The sequence below is a fragment of the Salmo salar genome, chromosome ssa29, assembly GCF_905237065.1.
Source record: "Salmo salar chromosome ssa29, Ssal_v3.1, whole genome shotgun sequence".
NCBI classification, from domain to species: domain Eukaryota; kingdom Metazoa; phylum Chordata; class Actinopteri; order Salmoniformes; family Salmonidae; genus Salmo; species Salmo salar.
Genome location: NC_059470.1, coordinates 23,468,948 through 23,494,485, shown reverse-complemented (window position 1 = coordinate 23,494,485; position 25,538 = coordinate 23,468,948). Strand labels below are relative to the sequence as shown.

The following is a 25,538-nucleotide window of genomic DNA, read 5'->3' as shown; positions in this document are numbered from 1 at the left end:
CATCTACTATAGTCCCACAACATTTCTATGTATTATATTTAAATAGTTTTAAAATAATTTTAAAATATATATATTGAAATGTTTCTGGTTTGCTCAGTTAATTTATTCAATTTCTTTATTGCTCTAAATCGAAATGTTCTTTTGCCTATTTCTCTTTTCTGTCTGGATAACGCATAGATGGTGGACAATCTATTCCTAGTATTTACGGAATGTCTGTCTCTTACCAACTGAATACCGTTGTGAATAGAACTTGGCTGTTTTAAATTATGTATATTATAAAATAAAGTAAGCATGTTTTTTTCAATTATCTTGTCGATTGATGACCAACCAAGAACATTGTGCATGACTGCAACAGAAGAACCATATCTCCAACTTAAAACAATCCTTGCTGCTTTGTTCTGTGCATTCTGCAGCCTCCTAACTTCACTTGATGATGCATTTCCCTAGACCACAGAACAGTAGTTCACCTAACTCTCAATTAATGCTTGTGTTATATTTGCTTAAGAATTTTTCCTGGTAAATATTTTTACATAGATTAGTTATTTGAGACGACCATGATAAGCAGTTGTCTAGCTGCACTCCCAATAGTTTGGTTTCTGCCACTTCTTCAATTTGTACTCCTCCCATACTTAATTGTATCCCATGCTGTTTTGGCCTTTTCCTAGTGGAACAGACCAACATAACTTTGGTTTTCTTGGTGTTTAAAACAAATTTCTTCTGGCAAACCCACTCCCTGATATTCTCCAAATCTCCTTGTAAAGCTTGCTGTACCTGTTGAACCATTGTCTTGCTGCATAAATTGTAGTATCATCTGCAAATATAGTAGCTTGAGTTTCAGCTAAGGCATAGGGAAGGTCGTTGGTATATATTAAATAAAGAAGTGGTCAAAGGCAGCTACCCTGCGGTATTCCACAGTTTAAAGCATAAGGGGAAGAAAATGAACCATTGATATAGGTGGACTGTTTCCTGTCAGTTAGATATGACTGTACCCAATTCAATGCTACCTCCTTAAAACCATAATGCATTAATTTTGTCAAAATTATTTCATTATCCACTAAATCAAATGCTCCACTGAAATCAAAAAATAGAACACCCACAAACTTGCCATTATCCATAGCATTGAGCCACTGGTCAGTCATGTCAACCAATGCAGTGGTAGTGGAATGGTGTTTGCGATAAGCATGCTGATTGGCTGTAATCAGATCATTCTTTTCCATGTACTCCCATATTTGTCTACTCACAATACCCTACAATATCTTACTGAGTGTAGGGAGTAGACTAATTGGTCGACTATTGGCAGGAGTAATGGGTTCTTTGCAGTCTTTCGGAATAGGACACAGTTTCGCATGCTTCCATACATTTGCAAACATCCCCTTTTCCAGCGACCAATTAAATATGTATCTCAGTGGAACTGCAATATGGGGAGCAGCACAGCGAAGCGAAAAATTGTCCATAAGACCATAACCTGTAGATTTACCATCAGGTAATGACTTCAATAGGTTTAACACCTCCTCCACTGACACCGTTTGCAGACTAAAAGAGCAGGTCTTGTTGCTCATAATATGATCATCAATCCATTGGACACTAGCTTGTTTGGAAGAATGTATGTTTACATTGTTGCTCAGTAAATGTATTTTCTTTGTAAAAAAATCTGCAAAATGATTGGCAATATCAACTGGTTTTGTGGGCATGATGAGATAGATGTACCAAGTAAGCCCTTAACTGTGTCCCATACCTTTTTAGAATCATTTTTACAATCAATAAAAGCATTGTTGTAAAATAACTTTTTTTCCCTTTCGATTCAATTTAACTGCATAATTACATAATGTTTTATAATTCTGTTCATCAATTTCTAATTTTGATTTGGCTGCTAAGACTTTTGCCATATTTCTTTGAGAAAAAGCTTCACCCAGTTCATCATGGAGATGGATGAGCACCAACTGTTCTCTTTCTTATAGGGGCATGATGGTCCATTACCTCAGTGAGCAAATCAATAAAACATTTTGTAGCGTGATTTAAATCATCCTCTAGATAAATCAGCTCCCAGGGTACAGCAGCCAAATCATTTAGAAATAGCTCATGATTAAATGTTTTAACATTTCTCTTGACCACAATCCTAGGGGGTTTCTTTGGAACCTTGGTGTTCATGGTTATGGTCACAATATTATGGTCTGTACAGCCCACTGGCATTGATCTGGCTTTTAAGCGTTGCAATGGTATATTACAGAAAATCAGATCAATGCATGTGTCTGAACGATGACCCAACTTAATTGATGATCTAGTAGTATCATTAACCATTTGTTTCAAACCACAGTTCTTGGCATAGCTCATCAATTTTGTTCTATTCGAATTATTGTGATCCTTCCAATTTACATTCAAATCACCCAAGATATATACATCTCTGTTGCTATCTGTGGCCTGGTCAAACCCAGTACATAAGTCATCCAGATAGGACACCTTAGAGCTAGGAGGTCGAAACACACATCCCACCAATATGGCTGCTTGGTGAGGCAGATGTACTTCAGCCCATAGTGCCTCTACTTGACATACATTAAGGTCATCCCTCCTCTTAAAAGGTATCTGATTCTGAATGTACAGTGCTACACCCCCACCATTCCTATTCCTGTCCCTTCTCAGTAGACTATATCCAGGAATGTTAATTTTCCCATCATTTACAGATGCATCTAAATGCGTTTCAGTCAAAGCCAAAATATGAATATTATTTATGTTGACCAAGTTAAAAACCTCATGTATTTTGTTAGGAAGGCTACATACATTAACCTGAGCTATATGCAACCCTTTCCTTATCAAGTGAAGATCAATAGAGCATGTATTCGTTATAGTTGAAGTTGTCATGATACACTACAACACACAAACTCAGATTTGAACATTAGATTAAAATAGCCAGGGAGTTACTCTAGAGTCCCGATACAATTGCCTGTTGATATAAAGTTTATCCATCACCACGGAGACTCGTTGACTCAGGCAACGCTTTTCCTTCACGATGGGATATAGTTTGGTTCTCCTTTCATTGATCTCGGTGGGGAAGTGATCATTCATTCCAAAATCAGTGTTTCTGAGTTCTCAGCCCACGTTCTTCGTCATTTCCTTTGCTTAAATTTGTCAAAACATGCAATAATAGCCCGTGGCCTATTTCCAGAGGCCTTACCTTTTCTATGGACTCTGGAGAAAGTGACATTACGCACAACATCAGTGGGCAGTTTTAGTTGAGTTGACATAAAGTCTCGGACTGTGTCCTCACAGCCTCTGCTGCTCTCATTCTCCGGTATCCCTGAAAATATTACATTGTCCTGCATTGATCGACACTGTACATCAAGCAAGGTTTCTTTAAGTTGTTTGTTCTCCCTTTGCACCACCTCCACCTTGCTATGAATAGAGTCTACAGTACCTTTCAGCGCCGTGTTCTCTTTCCTTAGATCATCAATCTGATGTTGGCTGAATTCTAAACTAGCACATAATGCATTGATGTCCTCTCGTAATATATCCAAGATATCAAGTTTGGCAAGCCTTTCATTGGTGGATTTTAACAAGTCAACATCCATATTAGTAAACCTCTCCTCACTCACCCTCTTACTAGGGGATGGTTTGGTTCCATCGTTGATAACTATTGGCCAACCTGGTTTTGGTTTGTTTTGTTGATTGGGTTGGTTGTCCTTAACAATGCTTGAATCCTCCGAAACCAGCGACATGTTTCTTTGAGTTCGTAAGTATCTCTCGTCAATGAATCATTCAAGCTCTTCAATGGACTGAATCATCCAGCGTGTTTACGGGCAGAGTTAAACACACAAACAAACTGTTCAGCCGCAACTGAAAACCGCGAAGTTAATTGTTTACATTAACAATGTCTACACTGTATTTCTGATCAATTTTATATTTTAATGGACTGAAAATGTGCTTTTCTTTCAAAAACAAGGACATTTCTAAGTGACCCCAAACTTTTGAACGGTAGTGTATATAATATATATTGTTACTGCTCGACTAAAACAATCTCAGTCGACCAATAGCCTAATGACCAAACAATCGACCAGTCGAATAATTGGGGTCAGCCCTAAAACAGTGTCAACGTTTATGATCACTATGCTTGATTTACAGTTACAAGATGACATGGCGTCATACCCTGGGTTGTTCTGAACAGAATGAGCCTATGTTTGCTGTATTGAGAATAAATTTGGCGTTGAAAACGCATCTGAATGCACTCGTGACTATTCTATGCGCACCAAAATTACGATCTGCTGCTCTGAATTGCCCTGTGAAAGCCTATTTTGTAATTTAGCTACCTATGTTGGCAATAGAATACGCTTTGAAATTATGCCCACCTGACCAGATTGCGATTTATAATGGAGCTTTTTTGGAATGCGTTAACAACAACCGTAATTGTGTGATGGCAGGAATGCAGGGCTGTGTTTCAAACAAAACAACTACAAGTCTGATTGCTCTAGTTCCTCAACAGCACAGCTAGGAGAGCTCAAAATAGCACCTTATAGTTCAAGACTCTTCTTTGAGTCATTAAAGTGCATTGAAATGACGTAGGAACTGTGCACACTTTGGAGAGGTGTTGCCCCTTGGAGACACCAGTTAGTCCTCTCACTCAACCCCTTGTCATTTCTTTGTCTTATGTTGCACCTACCTCACATTACCATGAATATTCTTATCATGTTACTGAATGTATCCAGAATATTTTCAGATTGCGTCATCAAATGCGGCACAGTACAGTAAATGTAAAATGCACATGAAATCAACAGTGTAATGTTTGGGTTCAGTCTTGTGTCAGATTAACTGTTTTGTCCTCACCTTTAGTCTAATAATTTCCCCATAATCTCCAAACTGTTCCCTTTTGAATCCTATCGTGGTTATACATTATAATTTAGCCCTATCCATATAGGCCAATTCCCACGAGTGTAAGGGCTTAAAAGTCTGGTTAAGTGCCTAGAGGACTTTATTGATTCTGCTTGAGCTCATCAAGGAAGATGTACTGCACCATCTGCATGTCAATAAGGTTGTGTTAGATTAGAACCCCTGGGAGTTAAAGCTGATTAGTGGTACCTACTCCCTGTAAATTCCTGTTTTGTTGGATAGCCAGAAAGCAGGATGTGTGTATGCCATGCATTTGATGAGAAGGTAACTAGTATGACAGTAGCTCATTAGTATAATACGGACTTTCTCTTCACACTTGACTGTTTAAATGGTGTGCCTGTCATTTCTTTTGAAACCTCTTCTTGAATATCTCTAAGGGCTATGTTGTTATAAATGAAGATGTCTTTTGATCTAGCTCTGTCCTTTTGAATTCGAAGTTGAAAGGTGATCGTCCCTCCTAGCTTTGTTACCGTGTAAAAATGCTTGCTACAGCAATAAATGATCCTCTCTGGGGGGTTTTAAATAACTTTCCAGCTATTTTTGCCTCTGAACTCCATTACTGCGGGAGCAGAATTACATCATCTTCTCTGAAACTTCTGAATAATCTACAGGCTGACTATGACTGTATTGGTTGAATGAGTTCACAGTCTTGTCGCTCATTGCACATACCAGAATATTGCATTCAAAAAAATACATATAGAATTGACAGGAGAATCTGATTAACATGAGATGCAGCATCTGTCTCACACCTCCAAGCTCTGTCCACGTCACCAAAATAATGTTATCTCAACTGGCAAAAAGGCAGCACTACAGGTTTATTCCCTATCTATCTCAACACCCCATCTGTGGTTCCTTGCATAGTGGCACTCTGGATGCCCATCGCCCTCAGACATGTTAGATTACGGCAGAAAGAGCCTCAGGTCTTTTTCATACTGAAAGTCTAATCCACCTCTTGTACCCGTTCTCCGTTTCTCCTTAGCCTCCGGGATCTCCTCGCCCCCCTCAACTCCTCCGACGCAGGCCGTCAAGCAGCCGCCGCCGTTCCCGCTGGAGGCCTATCGGAGCGAGCCAGAGAGGCTGGAGGCACGGATGCGCTCCTACTCATCCCCGCCGGACACCGGGCAGCGCTTCAGTCTACGCTGCTCCAAACCACCCATGACTCCCTCCGCCCCCATCGCAAACTCACGATCACGACCAGTGAGTACTACCCCACTGATAAAAACCCGTTGAAATAAGGTGCATCTGAATAGTCTAAAGAAGATTCCTCTTCTTCAACTGCACTGATCTGACCACACAGGATAGGCAAAAGCAATACTGCAATGGTCCTTTCAGATCAGTGCAGATTAAGGAAAGGAGATGAGGAGAGGAAGCCACTTTAAACTATTGAGATTCACCTATGATGTCAGTTCTGGTGGCTGTTCCCTCCCGTTATGCATTGATGGGTGGTCCAGACCACAGCTAGGTACATTAACATAAGCATTTACATATTTTGACGCTTTATGCAAATTATATTGTCATCACTTTAACATCCATCTAATTTGATATTTATCTAACTTATATAGAATTCCAAGCAGCTGCACTGTTTGATAGTGAATTTAGAGTCTGTTTTGTCTCTGTGGCCCATGAGAACTACAACAGTATGCTGCTGGAATCTCTGCCCTTACTGTGCATCCTATCCCACTGGGCACAGATGTCAGTTCAACGTCTAGTATGAGTTGTCAACTAACGTGAATTCAAAGTGAAATCAACAATACATTTCATCATGTCACTGGATTTAGGTAAAAAAAAACTAAATGCCCTTACGTTGATTTACTTTTTGCAAATACAATCAGTTTTCTTGTTGATTAAACGTTATCACATAGATTTTTGGTGTTGAAATGACATGGAAACAACATTGATTCAAGACGTTTTTGCGCAGTGGGATTCCTCTCTGTTTCTGCCAGGTGATACACTGGTTTCACTCAGCTAGTGAAGAGACACTAGCCTGGTCCCAGATCTGTTTGTACTGTCTTGCAAACTTCTATGATCTTTGGCATGGCAATGATCATAGGAGTTGGCAAGGTGGCTGGATGAGGCAAGAGAGACACTGTATAACAACCACAATAGTCAATAACTTCAATCTAGAGAAATCTCAAAGGTATCTGTAGCTCTCTCTCATGCATAATTTTGCTCATTCCATACTTCACAGTTTAAATATTACATTGATAGGTCCAGAACCAAAGTTTTGATTGAGCATGGCACATTATAAATTGTGATTGTGTGTTGTCATTTGCATACAATTTCATTAATCACTGAATTAACATTGTCTGCCTGGTATCATAATTTGTAATTGGAGGACTAATCAAGGCTAATCAAGAATGTGAAAAATGTTAAACAATGGCTGCATTCCAAACACTTAAAAGACACACCCTCGCCCCTCAGCCCTCAAATTAATTGCACACTTCTGATGACGTCTGACACTTGCAGGGCGAGGGAGGAAGTTATACATTTTTCTAATGACTGCCTTGCCCTGAAATTTGTCAGTCGTTTGTCCCGCGACGATTGTGTTTTCAGCTACCGGTAACTTGTGGGTGCTTTATATGTGCTACAGTCAATTATGATTGCATGTCTACTTATATTAACTATAGAATTATTAATATACGCCTACTGTATGATAGCTAGCAAATTAATAAGCTAACTAACGTTGGCCTGCCTAGCTGGAACTTCTGAAGAAGGAAAATGTTTTATTTCTACAATTTCCAAAAGCTTACCAAACAAAAACATCACTTTTGAGACATGTTTGTGCATTAGTAGCAACATTTATAACTTATTTACATTAGTTTTTACTTACGTATGTTGACTTTTCCATATTTTATTTTTTATTTCAGTATTTTTTTATATTGCAACAATAATAACAATATTACACATCAATACAGGGACATTCCTGTGAATACAAAGAAAAAAAAGAAATTCTCCATATTGACATTGAGGTTTTAAGTTTTTACTGACTTTTCTTAGCAGATGTACGATCATCGCGAATTTCATTATGGGGCGTTTCAGGCCCTGAAGTGAACATAATTGTACACTCGCAAACTCGATCAAAAACGAGGGCTGAGGGGCTTACGTTGGCAACTTCCCTTGCTTGGCTAATCATTTGGATCGATGACGAAGATGGTCGCAAGGATTCCCCAAGGGCATAACACGGAACCCAAACCAGCTACGCGCGTGCGCCATCGTGCATACATTTATTTTGTCCCCCCACACAAAACGCGATCACGACACACAGGTTAAAATATCAAAACAAACTCTGAACCAATTACATTAATTTGGGGACAGGTTGAAAAGCATTAAACATTTATGGAAATTTAGCTAGCTAGCTTGCACTTGCTAGCTAATTTGTCCTATTTAGCTAGCTTGCTGTTGCTAGCTAATTTGTCCTGGGAAATAAACATTGAGTTGTTATTTTACCTGAAATGCACAAGGTCCTCTACTCCGACAATTAATCCACACATAAAACAGTCAACTGAATCGTTTCTAGTCATCTCTCCTCCTCCTAGGCTTTTTCTTCTCTTGACTTTATATTGCGATTGGGAACTTTCATAAATTAGGTGCATTACCGCCACTGACCTCGTTCATCTTTCAGTTACCCACGTGGGTATAACCAATGAGGAGATGGCATGTGGGTACCTGCTTCTATAAACCAATGAGGAGATGGGAGAGGCAGGACTTGCTGCGCGATCTACGTCAGAAATGGAACTGACTTCTATTTTAGCCATTGGTAAAGCAGATGCTTGTTGGCACGCATGAGCAGTGTGGGTGCAATAATTGAATAACATAGATTTCAAAATTTATTTTGCAACTCTCACACAGGCACACGAGCCGGTGCAGCCAATTCCTTCCTCTGCTTAGACGTTGCTTGCACCAACCAATGGTTGCGCGCCGCGTCATCGACTGACAGATTGCTAAAACATATGATGTGGTTACCTGATATGTAAAGTACCTATCCAGGCGTTGTAAGATCTGGCAGGCGTCAGCGACGAGAGGAGCGCGCCCATTGTTATCGTTCATTGCGACTGCAGCAAATTGGAATGTTCCACTTTTACTTGAATAGGGGATTGGTAGCGTGCATCCTATTTTACGTCAAGCGTCGGCACGAAATTACGGGATGTAGGCTACCTGACAATGCTCTCTAGTCTACTAAAATACGCTTACTATACTCTTTTTACCAACACCGAGCAAGAAAGGAAAGACATGCGTCCATGAAAATCACCGGAGCCTTTTATGCACGAAACGGTTGGACTGTGTTTCTCATGCCGGGCGACTGTCAAATCAGTAGCAGTTCGGAAGGCTAGTTGCAGCTCGGGAAGGCTACATTTTATTAGCGAAGCTTTCAGTTCGCTACATTGTATCCACTATAGTGTGGTTGACAACCGTTACTTTTTCTACGACCTACTAATATTTCATAACCGACTGCGCCCTGGTCTCTGCTGCCATCGTTGCCTGTGCAGGGTTGTTGAGTGAAAGAGGAAAGGGAAGAGTCAGTCGGTCAATTGGCTATCTGTACCTCTTATCTACAGGTCCACGGTTTAGCTGAAGGCATGCTGGAGAAACTTGATCTAGAAGATGAAGGTAAGCCTCTTTGCAAACTTTTTGAAAATGTATTTTCAACCAGTAGATCCGCAAACCCATTCATGACCTTTGTCATGGCAGTTGACAAGGTAATGCGTCAGCCAAATGGATCTGTGAATGATCTATGGTTTTTATGTAATTAGCCTAAGAAACAGTTCATGAAGACCATGTAGCCCGTTGATTATTGGTCAATTGAACGTACATGATGCATTCAAGTCATATATCATGCCATCAACGAATTTATTGGTCAATTTATTTTTGCCGAACAATCCCACCCATCTAATGGATCATATTCCCATGATTCTAGTGGTGTAGTCTAATAATCAAAACATAATTAATAAAAATAAAAAAAACATGTTTTGAACTGCTTTATGAATATATCAAAGGTGGAACTGAACTATATACCTGCTCTGTAGCCCATCATGTCAATGTATAGAAGCTCTAGTGGATTGCAGGGAACTTCATATTTAGTATGAAGGGGATTCAGCTCATGTTAGGAGGGAACTTGTTTGCTGTTATCCCTGCTAACCTGTTGGCTGCCTCCCTCAGTCCAGCCACAATGTGATGTTGCAACTGTATCAGATACAGTACTGCTGCAGCATAGATAGTGTTACCCCATAGCTTGACAGTGGTATATTAATGCGTTTAGAATGCTGAATCATAGCGTATCCATTTTATCTAGTGTTTATACCAAATAGCATCTCAGCTTCGCTGTTAATAACTGATCTAATCACAAATACACTACAGAAGAGCTTGAACAAGGAGATATGATGGGGGGGTACTGACAGGTCAGTGCTATTTTGCCTTGATTAAAGGATCTAGATGTTTGTGAATATGACTGACTTCACCAGATGTGTTTACCATCTGATGTTAAAGACCAATTACATGTGAAGTAGAACTATAAAAAAACTGCCACAATCTACCCACCTAGGCAGCTACCCTAAACTTTACATGAAATACAATATGTATGCCACTTATCAGACTCACTTATCCAAAGTGACTTCTAGTACAGTGAGTTCAGGTCACTTGACACATTTTCAAGTGTAATCTCAGTAGCCTATTTGTGAGGGCTCAGAGCTTAGATTAAGTTGCGTAGTGCACAGGATATAATGTCATGCCCGTTCTATACACCACATATCTACAGTGCGTTCGGAAAGTATTAAGACCCCTTCACTTTCTCCACATTTTGTTACGTTACAGCCTTATTCTGTTGTGTGTGTAGATTGCTAAGGAAGGAAAAACAATTTAATCCGTTTTGGAATGAGGCTGTAACGTAACAAAATGTAGAAAAAGTGAAGGGTTCTGAATACTTTCCGAATGCACTGTATCTGCAACATTTTTGAATGCTCTTCCCTACTGAACAAAGCCATGGTTTTGTTCTTCGTTTTCATGACTGGTGGTGGTCTTCATGCCCTGTAGTGTTTAAGGTAACTAGGTAGGTCAGTGCTGAGTGTTTCACCAAGGCTCTTCACTGTACCAGCAGCTCTCACTCGGTGTCACGTCGCATCACAGTATGCATGGCACACGCAGCAGTCAGTGAGCATGATGCTGCTTGCTTCACAAAGCTGGGTGGGGGGGGGGCTGGCTGAACACTAATGTTACTATACCTTTATTACAGAGAAGACGTGTGAAATTATATTCATGGTACCATTATTACATAACATTCCATTCTGATGGAAATAGCCTACATGTACACTGTAGAGGTTTACATAAAGGGATCAACACCAGACATCTGGGTTTTTACGAAATCCTATTTACATCATTTTTTCTTTTTACCCCATTTTGTTTTTCAAGTTAAGCCACATATGAGCCAATCATCATTCAGTAGGCTGTGAGATGGAAGGCTACTGCTGCCTTCTTTCAACGTTGGTAAAATGAGAATCACCAGCCACAGCCATTGTGTTCAGGGATTTTGGAAGTTGGTATGTGCGTTGTGCACTCTATAAAACCTCTGTTTGATACTCTAACCTATAGTGGTTTAAGTTCCAAGGTTTTCCAGAGAACCAAGACTCTATTTTATTGATAACAGAACACATATAAATGCTCAGTTTTTTTCCCCCGAGGACATTCCGACTACAGTAGGGTTGTCGTAAACCAGTTTGAACTAGTCTCAATCAAATGCACCTCGTTCCTCTCAGGTTTGTAAGGCTGCTTTCTCCTGCTGCTCTGCATAGCAAAGGAGCAAAGTCTAACGGAGCTATTATGGGATTGTTGGGTGGCGAACATCTAGGACAAAGCAGATGGAAGAGGTTGTTTTTATTATGGCATTAGATTTATTTCAAGTGATACAATGTCCATGGACATACAGTTGATTCACGTCCCTTTTTAGGCATTGACTGTGGTTTAGCAATGCTACATGCGGCATTGGGCTCGGATACCCAGGTTGTGATATGTATTGATCTGGGCTGTGACCATCAGCAGAGGTGTGACCATAGCCCCCTCACCCGTCATTAGAACTGACAGGGCGAAAGCCATGGGAGTGGAGCTGTCAGTCTTACGCATCAACCTGATACACCGACAGGTGTACAGACGGCACAGCAGTTAGACTGCAGCGTCGGTTCAAATCACGGCCAGAATGTATGGCAACGTCCAGACGAAGTAGGCCAAATCGTCTAGACTCCTTGAGGAGAGATTTTGGGGAGGGTGAGTGGGGAGCATGGTGGCTCCTTCCAATCATAGAACAAACGACTGCTCTGTTGTCTCAAGAGCTTAACAAAAAAAAGTCTGTTTAGTGTAGCTGAATAGTACAGGGAGAATTACCATGGCAACCGGCCCTGGAGATTGAGTCAGTAGTCACCAAGTGAGAAACTTCCAGTTTCTTAGTTCATTGAGTATACCCTTTATATTCAGGTCCTTTGAGAAGAAAGGCAATATCAGACACCCATATCTCACACAACAATGTAGTGGTTTATGAGATCATATTTTGTAGCTATAAAGGAAGTCATTTTCTCCATGTACCACGTCTTCTTCAAAGAGAATATGGAAGAGATGTGCATAGAGCAAACCATGAATCAGTGTATCATTTTACCTTCTCATTACTGATCAAAGCACAAGGCATCAGGATTTCCATTGTTGTTCCATTCCTAGTATTTTGTGTAATGTTTTCTGGTAAGAACATCAAATTAATGCTTGTGCATATATGTGCTTTACTTTCAGCTTTCGAAGAATCCGAAAGTGATATCTACATGCGCTTTATGAAGTCACACAAGTGCTACGACATTGTTCCTACCAGCTCTAAGCTCGTTGTTTTTGACACTACTCTGCAGGTAAGTGCTCCGTCTATTGAACATCTATTGTACAAAGACGTCTTACACAGTCACAAAATATTGTTCTGTAGTCCTGTCTACTGATAATGTTCCATCTACATAGTTGGTCAATAGGAAACTTTTTTTTGTGTTTTATCGACTAGTAACTTCAAAACGCAGTTGCGTCATGGCTTGAGCCATGATACTATGTCTCTGGTTACTAATTGATCTGCTTTGTTAAACATGTAAACTCCGTTATGGTCTTGGTTTGGAAAGTGATACGAATGTCTCTACACAGTATTTAACTGCAGCACAAAAATGAGCTGGAGACTTTCTCCTCAGGCCAGAATATACTATTATGATATCCTCTCTATAAAAGTCTTTCAGTTCCTCTCTCTTGAAGCTTCTCACACTTTAAAACCCCTTGCAATCTCTCCCACGGTTTTATCTTTAAAAGCACCAGCTAGAAAAATAGCTTTTGTGTGACCTTGTGACTCGATAGACATCTGCAATTAAAAAGCCCTACATTTTAATCCAGTTAAGGGTTTTCTCTTATCCACCATGTCTCTTGGAGGTCTCATCCATCCATGGTTAGACCACACTACACTTCATTCTACAGAGATGATGTCAGTCTACAGAGATCCCTTGACCAGCACAAAAACATCCTGTGGCGGACTGCAATAGCATCGAATAGTCCCCGTGATATGCAACTGTTCAGGGAAGTCAGGAACCAATACACGCATTCAGTTAGGAAAGCAAAGGCTAGCTTTTTCAAGCAGAAATTTGCATTCTGTAGCTCTAACTCCAAAAAGTTTTGGGACACTGTAAAGTCCATGGAAAATAAGAGCACCTCCTCCCAGCTGCCCACTGCACTGAGGCTAGGTAACATGGTCACCACCGATAAATCCATGATAATCGAAAATTTCTATAAGCATTTCTCAACGGCTGGCCATGGCTTCCTCCTGGCTACCCCAACCCCGGCCAACAGCTCCACACCCCTCGCAGCTACTTGCCCGAGCCTCCCCAGCTTCTCCTTCACCCAAATCCAGATAGCAGATGTTCTGAAAGAGCTGCAAAACCTGGACCCGTACAAATCAGCTGGGTTAGACAATCTGGACCCTCTCTTTCTAAAATTATCCACTGCCATTGTTGCAACCCCTATTACCAGTCTGTTCAACCTCTCTTTCGTATCGTCCGAGATCCCTAAAGATTGGAAAGCTGCCGCGGTCATCCCCCTCTTCAAAGGGGGTGACACCCTAGACCCAAACTGTTACAGACCTATTTCCATCCTGCCCTGCCTATCCAAAGTCTTCGAAAGCCAAGTTAATAAACACATCACTGACCATTTCGAATCCCACCATACCTTCTCTGCTGTGCAATCTGGTTTCCGAGCCGGTCACGGGTGCACCTCAGCCACGCTCAAGGTACTAAATGATATCATAACCGCCATCGATAAAAGACTGTACTGTGCAGCCGTCTTCATCGACCTGGCCAAGGCTTTCGACTCTGTCAATCACCGTATTCTTATCGGCAGACTCAATAGCCTTGGTTTTTGTAACGACTGCCTCGCCTGGTTCACCAACTACTTTGCAGACAGAGTTCAGTGTATCAAATCGGAGGGCATGTTGTCCGGACCTCTGGCAGTCTCTATGGGGGTACCACATGGTTCAATTCTCGACCCGACTCTTTTCTCTGTATATATCAATGATGTCGCTCTTGCTGCAGGCGATTCCCTGATCCACCTCTACGCAGACGACACCATTCTGTATACTTCTGGCCCTTCCTTGGACACTGTGCTAACTAACCTCCAAACGAGCTTCAATGCCATACAACACTCCTTCCGTGGCCTCCAACTGCTCTTAAACAATAGTAAAACCAAATGCATGCTTTTCGCTGCCCGCACCCGCCCGCCCGACTAGCATCACCACCCTGGATGGTTCCGACCTAGAATATGTGGACCACTACAAATACCTAGGTGTCTGGCTAGACTGTAAACTCTCCTTCCAGACTCATATTAAACATCTCCAATCCAAAATCAAATCTAGAATCGGCTTTCTATTTCGGAACAAAGCCTCCTTCACTCACGCCGCCAAACTTACCTTAGTAAAACGGACTATCCTACCGATCCTCGACTTCGGCGATGTCATCTACAAAATAGCTTCCAATACTCTACTCAGCAAACTGGATGCAGTCTATCACAGTGCCATCCGTGTTGTTACCAAATCACCTTCTACCACCCACCACTGCGACCTGTATGCTCTAGTCAGCTGCCCCTTGCAACATATTCGTCGCCAGACCCACTGGCTCCAGGTCATCTATAAGACTATGCTTGGTAAAGCTCCACCTTATCTCAGTTCACTGGTCACGATAACAACACTCACCCGTAGCACACGTTCCAGCAGGTATATCTCACTGGTCACCCCCAAAGCCAACACCTCGTTTGGCCGCCTTTCATTCCAGCTCTCTGCTGCCAGTGACTGGAACGAATTGCAAAAATCAGCTATCTGAGCAGCTAACCGATCGCTGCAGCTGTACATAGCCCATCTGTACATTGCCCACCCTATCTACCTACCTCATCCCCTTACTGTTTTTATTTTATTTACTTTTCTGCTCTTTTTGCACACCAGTATTTCTACTTGCACATCATCATATGCTCATTTATCACTCCAGTGTTAATCTGCTAAATTGTAATTATTTGCTCCTATGGCCTATTTATTGCCTACCAACTCATGCCTTTTGCACATACTGTATATAGACTTTCTTTTTTCTACTGTATCATTGACTTGTTTGTGTTATTGGTTTGTTTGTTTACTCCATGTGTAACTCTGTGGTGTTGTCTGTGTCACACTGCTTTGCTTTATCTTGGCCAGGTCACAGTTGTAAATGAGAACTTGTTCTCAACTGGCCTACCTGGTGAAATAAATAAAAATAAAAAATGATGTCAGTGACAACAAGGAAGCAGTGAGAAGGCTTTAATGAAACGGCTGCAGTCCAGCAGTCACAACAATGGAGAAGAACAACAAACACAACCACCACCAACACCTCAGTCAAACAGCTTGAACCTGTTTTTCATTAAACATCAAACCACAACTATTACAGCAGACAGTGACCTTTGACCAGTGCGCAGGTCACAAGAATGCAAGAAATATATTTGTCTAGTAGACCTGGTCCTCTCTCAACATCATCACAGTTTAATCAGTGCGCTACTTTTTATTTTTGTAAATGTTTTATTTTGTTTTACTTTCATACTGTTGTGATGTATTTTCCCAAAATATCTTCTGTTATGTACAGCCAAATGAACTGTGAACGTGTTACTGATATTACATGGGAAAGAGTAAAAACCCACTGGAGGTGTAGTTTCCGCCATCATCGAAGACTTCCCTGTTAGCACTGAGCTGTGCGTAGACACTGTCTCCCAGCTCCACTACGGCTGCGTTGCTGGCAAAGTCTTGTGCCGGGCCAGACCCAATGTCCCGTGAGGACACCAGCAGCTGTCCGTTCTTCCGCAAAGACACGCCGGCGTTGGCGTTTCCGTTGTAGAACATGGTATAGCAGAAGTAATATACTCCTTTGACCATGCCTGTGAAGACAACTGTAGCAGGGTTGTTTCCACTGCCGATGTTGGAGAAGACTCTTTTGTACTGTAAGGATATGTCAGTGGTGAAGGGTCCGACATTCCCAGAACCATACGTTCTTAGAGCTGCAGAGAAGGCCACCTTTGGCTGACCAGCTGCTAAGTCCTTCTGTAATGTCTTCAGTTCTTCTTCCTGAGCTTTGTTCATACTTTTCACTTCCTCCACCTGGCTCAAGCTGGCTTGTAGCCTGGTCTCCACAGCTCCTAGTCTGGACCATGTTTCCCAGTTCCTCCTTCAGGACAGCCAGCTCTCTGATCAAGGAGCAGGTGGTATCAGGCACACGGTAAGACAAACTGGTCCCCCGCCTGGTCCCCCCCCTACCTTGTGCCCCAGACAGTGTGAGGCACAGACAGCATTAGTAGAATGACTACCCCTTTCATTCTTAAAACCTTTTCTTGTCAAGACAGGTCAGTTCTGTGTAGTCTTTTAGCTTGTGTAGTTCTCTTTTATATATGCCAAGTTTTACAGAGGGTTTAGCAGGGAAAGTTGCAATATTCAGGAACTCTGCAGTCAATGAGGGGGTTCTTTCTCTTTATAGGGAATGTATTTGGCACGTGGATGAGGAAACGAAGATAGGAAAATGGGTCGTCCCTCCCGCTTACTGGAATATCCTTGTATTAACGATTGGAAAATAGTTCAGCCCTATAGCTCTGATCACATCCACGTTTTGACTGGTAGTAGTTGCTTAGCCGATTCCCAATCTTTCATTGAGTGCTTGTCCAGACCAGCAGCCCAGAACAGAAAACGGACTGAGGCTGACCCCAATGGAAGATTAAAGTTTCCATGTGAAGGCTAAAGAAACCTTCTCATTATGGCTACACGGCCTCATTAAACTTTAACCTTCTTAAGATTACTCTTTCACAAATGCCAAAAGAAAAATAGATGCTCTCATTAATGTTTTACAGTGCCTGGAGACAATGGGGTTTAATAGCATGCTTGTGTGTTCATTCCCAGACCATTAGCATTGGAGAAGAATTTAAAAAAGGCTATGAGGCATTCAATTTGAGAGATGACCATGCATTTGTCTTTGTGGGGGGATATCATCTGTGGTTTCCCTTTGCGGTGTCATGGTTTTAAGTCATTCACTATCTTGGGAGGTGCAGTACAATGATATATCAGTAGGATTACGATATTACCAGATACCTGCTTCTCAGGGAGAGACGTTCACAATGAATGCTAATGGGAATGAATTCTAATGAGGAAATAGTATCTGTTCAGCATGTCTACACAAGCCCCTTACGGCTTTACGTAGTTATTTTACCCCCAGCTGAGGTGAATGGGGTCATGGTACAGTATGTATCCAGTCAGTCAGGTAGATGTGACTGGCTAGAGTCTTTGATTTTATACCATCTTATCATCCCACCAAACTGAAATGTCCAGTACCCAGTTTTTCAAAAGTTATCTGTCTGGATTTCGCCTATCGGATTGGATTAATGCAAAGGAATAAAATGGGAGTCCCCCATTCAAGTCTGTTCTATTCATTCTATTTCTATGCATTTAATCCAAGCCGATAGGCGAAATCTGGATAGATAACTTTTGAAAAACTGGGCCCACGGGGCATTATAATAATGAAAGTAGATGGAAAGATGGATACTTATTTGTCCTGCGTGAGGAGAATTGTTTCCACTGCCTGTTGGTTACAGGGAACAAAGGTCAAACCACCAGAACCACACACAGCAGCATTCTTTTTTTGTGATGAAAGACCACAATACTGTATACCTGCCCCCAGTTAACAGGTCCTTGGTTGCCTACATCTAACCACACAGTGGTTAGTGGTAATGAGGGGGAAGCAGCGGGTGCTGACAGACACAGCAAGGGAGGTGTGATGGAACTCTACCCTGCCCAGAAACACTCTTTAGGGGGGAGATGCGGTGTCGTCTGACCCCTCTACTGGGAGCTTGGGCGGCAGAGGGGGCTGGGAAGTGGTGGAAAATGCTGCTCTATTCCACCTACATTTAGAAAATACATGTTTAAAAAGTCTTGTAAAAACATTGTTGTGTTCTTCTTGCCTGTAGGTAAAAAAGGCCTTCTTCGCCTTGGTTGCTAACGGGGTGCGGGCAGCCCCACTATGGGAGACAAAGAAGCAGAGCTTTGTCGGTAAGTGGAAAAATATATATATTTTTCTTTGCAGTCGAATGTTACTGTATTATTTTCCATACATCGTGAACAGAATGGAACCAAATCAAGTTCTTAGGAAGAAATGGTCAGACTGGGATAAAGAAGAGGGAAAGATGAGGGTATCACAACTATAAAGGAGGGAGGTATAGAAACAGAGGTGATGAGGAAAGTAGATCAAATGAAATGGTCCGCGCAACTTATAAAATGTGGGTGTCCCTGCCATAGTCGTCCCCTCTGCAACAGTGCCCTGCCTCGTTGGCTTTTTTAAAACCTGTTATGCCAGTCGTGTTCCTTCACAAAGAGGTCCTGTTGGGCCGGCCTGTTCCCTCCCACAGCAGCACTGGGTTCCTGTTTCAGGAGCACTGACGGGAACTCAGTCAGGCTTTTTTAAGGAACACGGACAGTACAGTTGAAGACTTGTGCAGAAGGGCACAGCACAGGGATCACTGTCCAACGATTTCACTTTCCACTGCGGGAGGGCACTGGTGGCCTGTGTTCACACACTTAGTGTACATCCAGGAGATGCACTGAATATTATGTAACACAGGAATCTCTCTCTAGCCTAAATCTGTTGGATCACTTACGTCATGGCTAGCCACATCCATAATACCCTCCCCCCTAATATCATCATTGCCTCGTCTTTCCCCCCCCATTCCCCTCGTCCTTTGTGTCTCCTTTGTGTGCTCTCCCTCACTTCTACCCATCCTTTTACTAATTCTTTCGTCTTTGCACTGTACCTCCCTCTTTTCAACCCCCCCCTTTCTGTCTCTGCTCTGTCCATCCTCTCTCTCTCCATCCTTTCCAACGCCTTTCTCTGCCCTCCATTTTGACGACTCCATCCTCTCTCCTTCCCTTTCTTCCCCTCAAGAGGCGGCCTCCTCTAGTCTCCTCTCCTTGTATCTGGGCCAGCGTCATGGAGACGGATATAAATACTTTTCTCTCCTCTCTAGCCGGCTCTGAGAACAGACAGGCAGACGATTTATAATGAGCCGTGGTCATGGGCTACCATTCACTAGTGCTAATTTGAGATGGCAGAAATTGACTCAATAGTATATTCTTACCGTATTGGTCTATATGTTTTTCAACAATTGAATCAAGGATACATTGAACAATATCGCTATGTGCCCACCTATGGTAGGGGACATCCATATTGCGCAACTGTCCTGGCTGCATCACTAGGATGTGAGTGTAGAGCCTGATGTCTCCCTGCCGCCTCACATACATAAATCAAGTCCACTCAACTGAGAGAGAGAGAGAGAGAGAAACGTGTGTATGTGTGTGTATGACATGCACAGATGGGCTTTACTAAGAATCTATCCCTCTGTTCCACTCCACTGTTCTCTCACCCCTAGGCTGTACTGACCTCAATGAGGGGTGTGTGTGTGTGTGTGTGTGTGTGTGTGTGTGTGTGTGTGTGGAGAGGATGTCCCAGAAATAGGCCCATCTATTTCCCTCTCACTATCCCCTCCCCATCCTCTCCACCCCCATATCCTCTTTCTCACTATCTCCTCTCCACCCTCTTTCTCACTATCCCCTCCCCATCCTCTCCACCCTCTATCCTCTTTCTCACTATCCCCTCCCCATCCTCTCCACCCTCTATCCTCTTTCTCACTATCCCCTCCCCATCCTCTTTCTCACTATCCCCCCCATCCTCTCCACCCTCTATCCTCTTTCTCACTATCCCCTCCCCATCCTCTTTCTCACTATCCCCTCCCCATCCTCTCCACCCTCTATCCTCTTTCTCACTATCCCCATCCTCTCCACCCTCTATCCTCTTTCTCACTATCCCCTCCCCATCCTCTCCACCCTCTATCCTCTTTCTCACTATCCCCTCCCCATCCTCTCCACCCTCTATCCTCTTTCTCACTATCCCCTCCCCATCCTCTCCACCCTCTATCCTCTTTCTCACTATCCCCTCCCCATCCTCTTTCTCACTATCCCCTCCCTATCTTCTCTCCTCTCTTTTTCCTTTTCCTTATCCTCTCCCCATCTCACACATTGCCCTTCTGTTCCACCTGTACCTCCCTCTGCTGCTCCTCTCATCTTCTCTCCCCTGTCTCCCTCTGTCAGTACCAGTAAGAGTATGTGCTTGGACAAATCCAACACCTGTGCAATGTGAATAATCACTGCAATAACAAGACCACTCCTTTTTCTCCCTCTTGCTCTCTCTTCAGGAATGTTAACCATCACAGACTTCATCAACATCCTCCACAGATACTACAAGTCTCCCATGGTACGTGACCCCTCATCAGACAGATCCCAAGGACTTCTGGGTCATGTTCATTAGGGCAATGGAACTAATGTAGAAATATTTTTCAACAGAAAACACTTATTTTGGTTTTCTTATTGAGCATGTCCAGGTAGTTCCTCCCTGTTTCAGTCCATACTACTGAACACGACTGTGGTTTGAAATGGTTTGACTGTACGGCTTCGGCTTCCTATTGTCACCACAGCCAGCGACATTAACTGACTGGACAGCAGTGCTGTGTTGGGAGGCTGGGAGCTTTAACAACACCTCCATCTCAGGCACTGTGTCATGGAGCTTTACAGGCAGAGTGGAGAGAGACATCATCAGGTCATGAGAAGATGGTGATTCTGCAGTACGGTCTCTCTGTTCTGACCCAGGGCTTACACACACGTTTTAACCTGTGTGTACACACACACACACACACTCTCACTCGCTCTTTACCGTCTCTCACACCAGCTCACCCACACTGATTATAGTCAAGTATAACACACACACACACACTGAACTCCCTCACACACACCACAGCAGATGTGCCAGCCAGCTGACTACAGTAGGCTGTAGTGTAAATAGCCTGCATTGCTCAGCTCAGCTGTGTTGTGTAATGAGAACCATTTCCATGTAGGTGTTTTCCAGGAGACCTCCCTAGTACAGCTAAAGATTAAAAACGGCAGAGTGCAGTATTATCAGATTTATTTTTCAAGAGAGGCCTGGTCAAAATAGCAGCAAAACCTTTACGAACAATGACCAATGATTTTTCAGCTGGAAAATACATTTGACATAGTAAGTAAAAAAAAAATGCAATGTGTCATTCATAATGTAATTTGACTCAATGGAAGTGTTGTCAGTGGTGAGAGTAGAGAGTTTCTGTGTTCGTGTTACCTGAGTGGTCACTCCTGCATATGACACACATTATAGAAAGCCCAGCTAGTGAGGCTAGGCCCTCTTGGGATTTTCCCCGTCCCAATACTCATTGGTATTTGTTAGGCCAGGTGCCGGCGACAGTGTGTGGTCATCCTAATGGCTATCGTAAGTTAATCCATAGTCAAGAGAACAACCAATGCAGTGATGCGTTTGTCAATCCTTCCATATCATATTCATTGGCTAAGACCGAGATCACAGAGAGTGTTGCCAAATTCTGGTAGCTTTCCCAAAATTCCCAGGTTTTGCCTGAATATTCCAACCTTATTCCGAGATAAGTCACTGTTCCTCTAGTCTGGACTGACTGACGAGTGGGCTGCCCAACGGCCTTTTATTTGTTTGTGGACTTTTTGAGTGAGTTTGTGTGCGTGTGCGCGCGCACACACACCCACACACACACACACACACACACACACACCCACACAGTCCTGGATCAGTCATTTTGTTATTGTGAATGTGATGTAGCTGTTGTTTTACAGAAGAACAGAAAAGGCCTCAGGCCTTTGACTATTCTATTATAACCCTCTACTCCGTCTGCCTAAGGGTACTTCAAGAGCCGATAGAGCTCAATGGCCATTTTGTCTAGCCATCCACCTCGCTAGTCCGTCTCACCACCATTCTAAAGAAAAATCGACACGCATTACCGAGCAAATCCCCCGCTGTTCATATTTGCCTAATGTGCTCAATGTAGCTGTGGGTACCATAGAAATGGACCTACTGCTCCCTCATCTCTCCCTCCCCCTTCCTTTCTTTGCTGTTGTTCTTCATTAGCAGCGGTTCTCATAACTGTCTTGTTTTACGTCAGAGAGGGTTGAGGTGGACCTGATTGAGACCCTCTAGGGAACCTTCCATATCAGCCTTATGCATATTAATGAGGAAATGGTTAGTGCCTCTGTCATTAGCTGAGACTGGGAGATAACTTGGAGATAGCGGTGCCAAATTCTGGTACTTTCCCAGCCGTTTGATTTTTCATGATGCCAGCACTTACATGTTTTCCTTCTGAGAATTGCTGTGATATATAAATGTATTAAGTTTCTAATTCTAACAAACGCTTGTAAAAAAACAAAAAAAAACATTATAAATGTAATGCTGTGTGCTATGTTCGAATCATGGAAAGCATGTTAAATATCACAAATTGTTGAACGTTCTGTCTAGGTACAAATCTACGAGCTGGAGGAACATCAGATTGAAACATGGAGAGGTATGGGAACTTTCCAGCAGATCCAGTTTCAAAACAACCCTTTTTATCAGTTGTTCAACAGATTAGAAAGAAGTTGATTTGATAGTTTGTTGGTGCTTTTTGGTATTTTTCTGTCCTGTAGAGCTCTACCTACAAGAAACCTTTAAGCCACTGGTGAACATATCACCTGACGCAAGGTGAGCCTGTTCCACATTTCTTATACATGTCACCTGCATTTCATATTTGTCTTTGATTTATATATGAAGTTCAAATAAAACATAACATTTATGATGGGGAAATTAACCTGCAGATAGTAATGTTCATGATCAACTTTGCTTGGCTCATCATTACACTGAGAGACTTGCGTTGGATTTAACCAGTCCATTATACTAACGTTCCATATTCAGCTCATAGTTGATTGAGAAATCTAATTTGTCTACTCGTGTTTTCTACATCATAGTCATAAACATCATTTGAAGTGTATTATTTCTATGGTCATAAACACTGCTAATTAGCCTGGCTTCCTCACACAGAATTTCTAGGTAGATTAATTTATTGTCAATACGCTCTCCCAGGTGGAGTTTCATGTATGCTGTACGTTCCCTAGATTTCTGGGGAAAGGTCTGGTACTTTCCCCTCGTATTTTTGTCCTTTTTTCCCCTGCTCTGCGACAGCCTTTCCCATTGTTTATTTTCATCACACTGAATAATTCAAGGTCCATCCTGTGAAAAGCCGTACGGGCCAGTCTCTTAAAATAAGAACCTCTGCTTGAAATACCACCTAGGGCACTCGACTACGGCATCATCCCAGGTTAACATGCCTCTGGTTTGGTTTCTGCCTCCTTTTGGGAGAACACCAGTATCATTGAATTGCTTAATGGCTGATTCAGCTGTCTTCATGGTTTCGCTTTCTGATAGAGTATTTGGTTTGAGTCTGTGAAGGAGAGAGACTGGGATAGAGAGCAGATCGGTTTACCTTCCTAGTTAGCCCCTTGTTTCAGATTACTTCCTGTGTGGTTCCTGGTTTAACATGCATGGATACTTTGTGTTTGCACATCATCTGGTCAATTTGCTTGAGCCTTTCGCTGAATAAGGTCCACCTAGTGTTTTATGGCGTCTCCGTTCGGTACTGCAGCATTTCTCTCCAAGCAGAAGCAAATATTCTGAAACAGGTTTTACGAAAGCCTCCTAGCCAATGCAGTACTTAAAAAGGTAGCCTGGACTATGATCCTGTTTTTCTGGAGACTCGACCACGACGTGCTGTTTTAAAGATGGAGACGATTGATGGAGAGAGAGAGAGTCAATGTATCAACACCCTCGGTCTCGAGTGCTTTATTGGCAAAGACAGGTTGTCTGTGTTATTTTAACCCAATCTTCTATTGATCCCCCTCTCCCAGCATATTCGACGCGGTGTACTCGCTCATCAAGAACAAGATCCACCGGCTGCCCGTCATCGACCCAGTCAGCGGCAACGCGCTTTATATCCTCACGCACAAGAGGATCCTCAAGTTCCTCCAGCTCTTCGTAAGTCAAACTGGATGTGTGGAGCATGGGCTCTCTTATAGGAATAACACAGTAGGTGGGAATTTAAGAGTATGCTGCCCCCTGTTGAATCTCTGCACAATTGAAGGTAACATACACTCTGGAAGAGGGAAAATAGAGGGGAGAGAAGGAAATTAAGGATGATGAAAGGATGGCGCTTAGAGAGGCTGGCCTTATCTGATTCAGTAGAGGATTAGTTTAATCTAGGGGTGTCTAACTCATTCCGTGGAGGGCCTTAGTGGCTGCTGGTTTTTCCTTTCAATTAAGACCTAGACGACCAGGTGAGGGGAGTTCCTTACTAATTACTGACCTTAATTCATCAGTCAGGTTCAAGAGAGGAAGGAAAACTCGCAGACACTCGGTCCTCCGTGGAATGAGTTTGACACGTGGTTTATTAAGACTGACTTGCCTATTAAAATAAAGGTTCAATAAAAATAAAACATCTGATTTTGCCTGGATGACCTCAAGTCTAGTGATGAGATGGTGTGACTATATAACGCAGTTACCAGTTTCAAATCCACTAATTCAGGAAATGATTTTATATTCATTCAATCGTTTCGAGAGTTAATTAATTCAATGAAATGTTGTTTAAATGAATGAATTGGTTGTGTTAAGGTAGTACTGTAGCAGGCCGCTGGCTAGATAAGCAGTCTTGTCTAGGTGAAGGTGTCTGACCTGTAGAAGGGAGTGTGAAATGTATCTCTGCATAATAAAGTAGACCACAGGAAAGACGTTAGGAAATATGAACCTACTTGACAGAAGGACATCCGTCTGTCGCGGGCTAGGAGATAGGGGATACCTAGTCAGTTGCACAACTCAATGCCTTCGTCTGAAATGTGTGTGCCGTGTTTCGGGGGTTAATTGCCTTGCTCAACGGCAGAATGGCCGATTTTTTTCCCCCACCTTGCCGGCTCGGGGATTCGAACCAGTGACCTTTTGGTTACTGACCTAACGCTCTTAATTGCTAGGCTACCTGCCGCACTAAGGAAGTGATAGACCAGGTGATTGCGCACACACAGGTATAGACAGACAGAATACAAGACCGACAGACATAGAGAATATGAGACAGACGGACTGAGAAATAGACCGGCAGACATTCATGGTAATATGAGCAGGGCATGCAAGAAGGTCAGACAGACATGGACAATATCAGAAATGGGACGACTGCTG

At 42.6% G+C, this 25,538-nt stretch overlaps 1 protein-coding gene and 1 pseudogene across 4 annotated transcripts in view; one reads left to right on the top strand and one right to left on the bottom strand.

Moving 5' to 3' along the window:
- The window catches only part of LOC106590432 (5'-AMP-activated protein kinase subunit gamma-1), a 178,383-nt gene that overhangs the window by 72,181 nt on the left and 80,664 nt on the right, over window positions 1–25,538 (top strand). For 3 of the 4 annotated variants that reach the window (XM_014181470.2, XM_014181471.2, XM_014181472.2), the window contains 8 exons: window positions 5,855–6,072; window positions 9,432–9,483; window positions 12,640–12,749; window positions 18,379–18,460; window positions 20,656–20,714; window positions 22,803–22,848; window positions 22,970–23,024; window positions 24,224–24,350. In XM_014181470.2, the coding sequence (XP_014036945.2) occupies window positions 5,855–6,072; window positions 9,432–9,483; window positions 12,640–12,749; window positions 18,379–18,460; window positions 20,656–20,714; window positions 22,803–22,848; window positions 22,970–23,024; window positions 24,224–24,350 (749 nt within the window). Of the gene's footprint in view, window positions 1–3,625; window positions 3,725–5,854; window positions 6,073–9,431; window positions 9,484–12,639; window positions 12,750–18,378; window positions 18,461–20,655; window positions 20,715–22,802; window positions 22,849–22,969; window positions 23,025–24,223; window positions 24,351–25,538 lie in introns of those variants that run through there. The other variant, XM_014181473.2, reaches the window with a different exon arrangement.
- On the bottom strand, window positions 15,888–16,743 carry LOC106590433 (complement C1q-like protein 4; annotated as a pseudogene).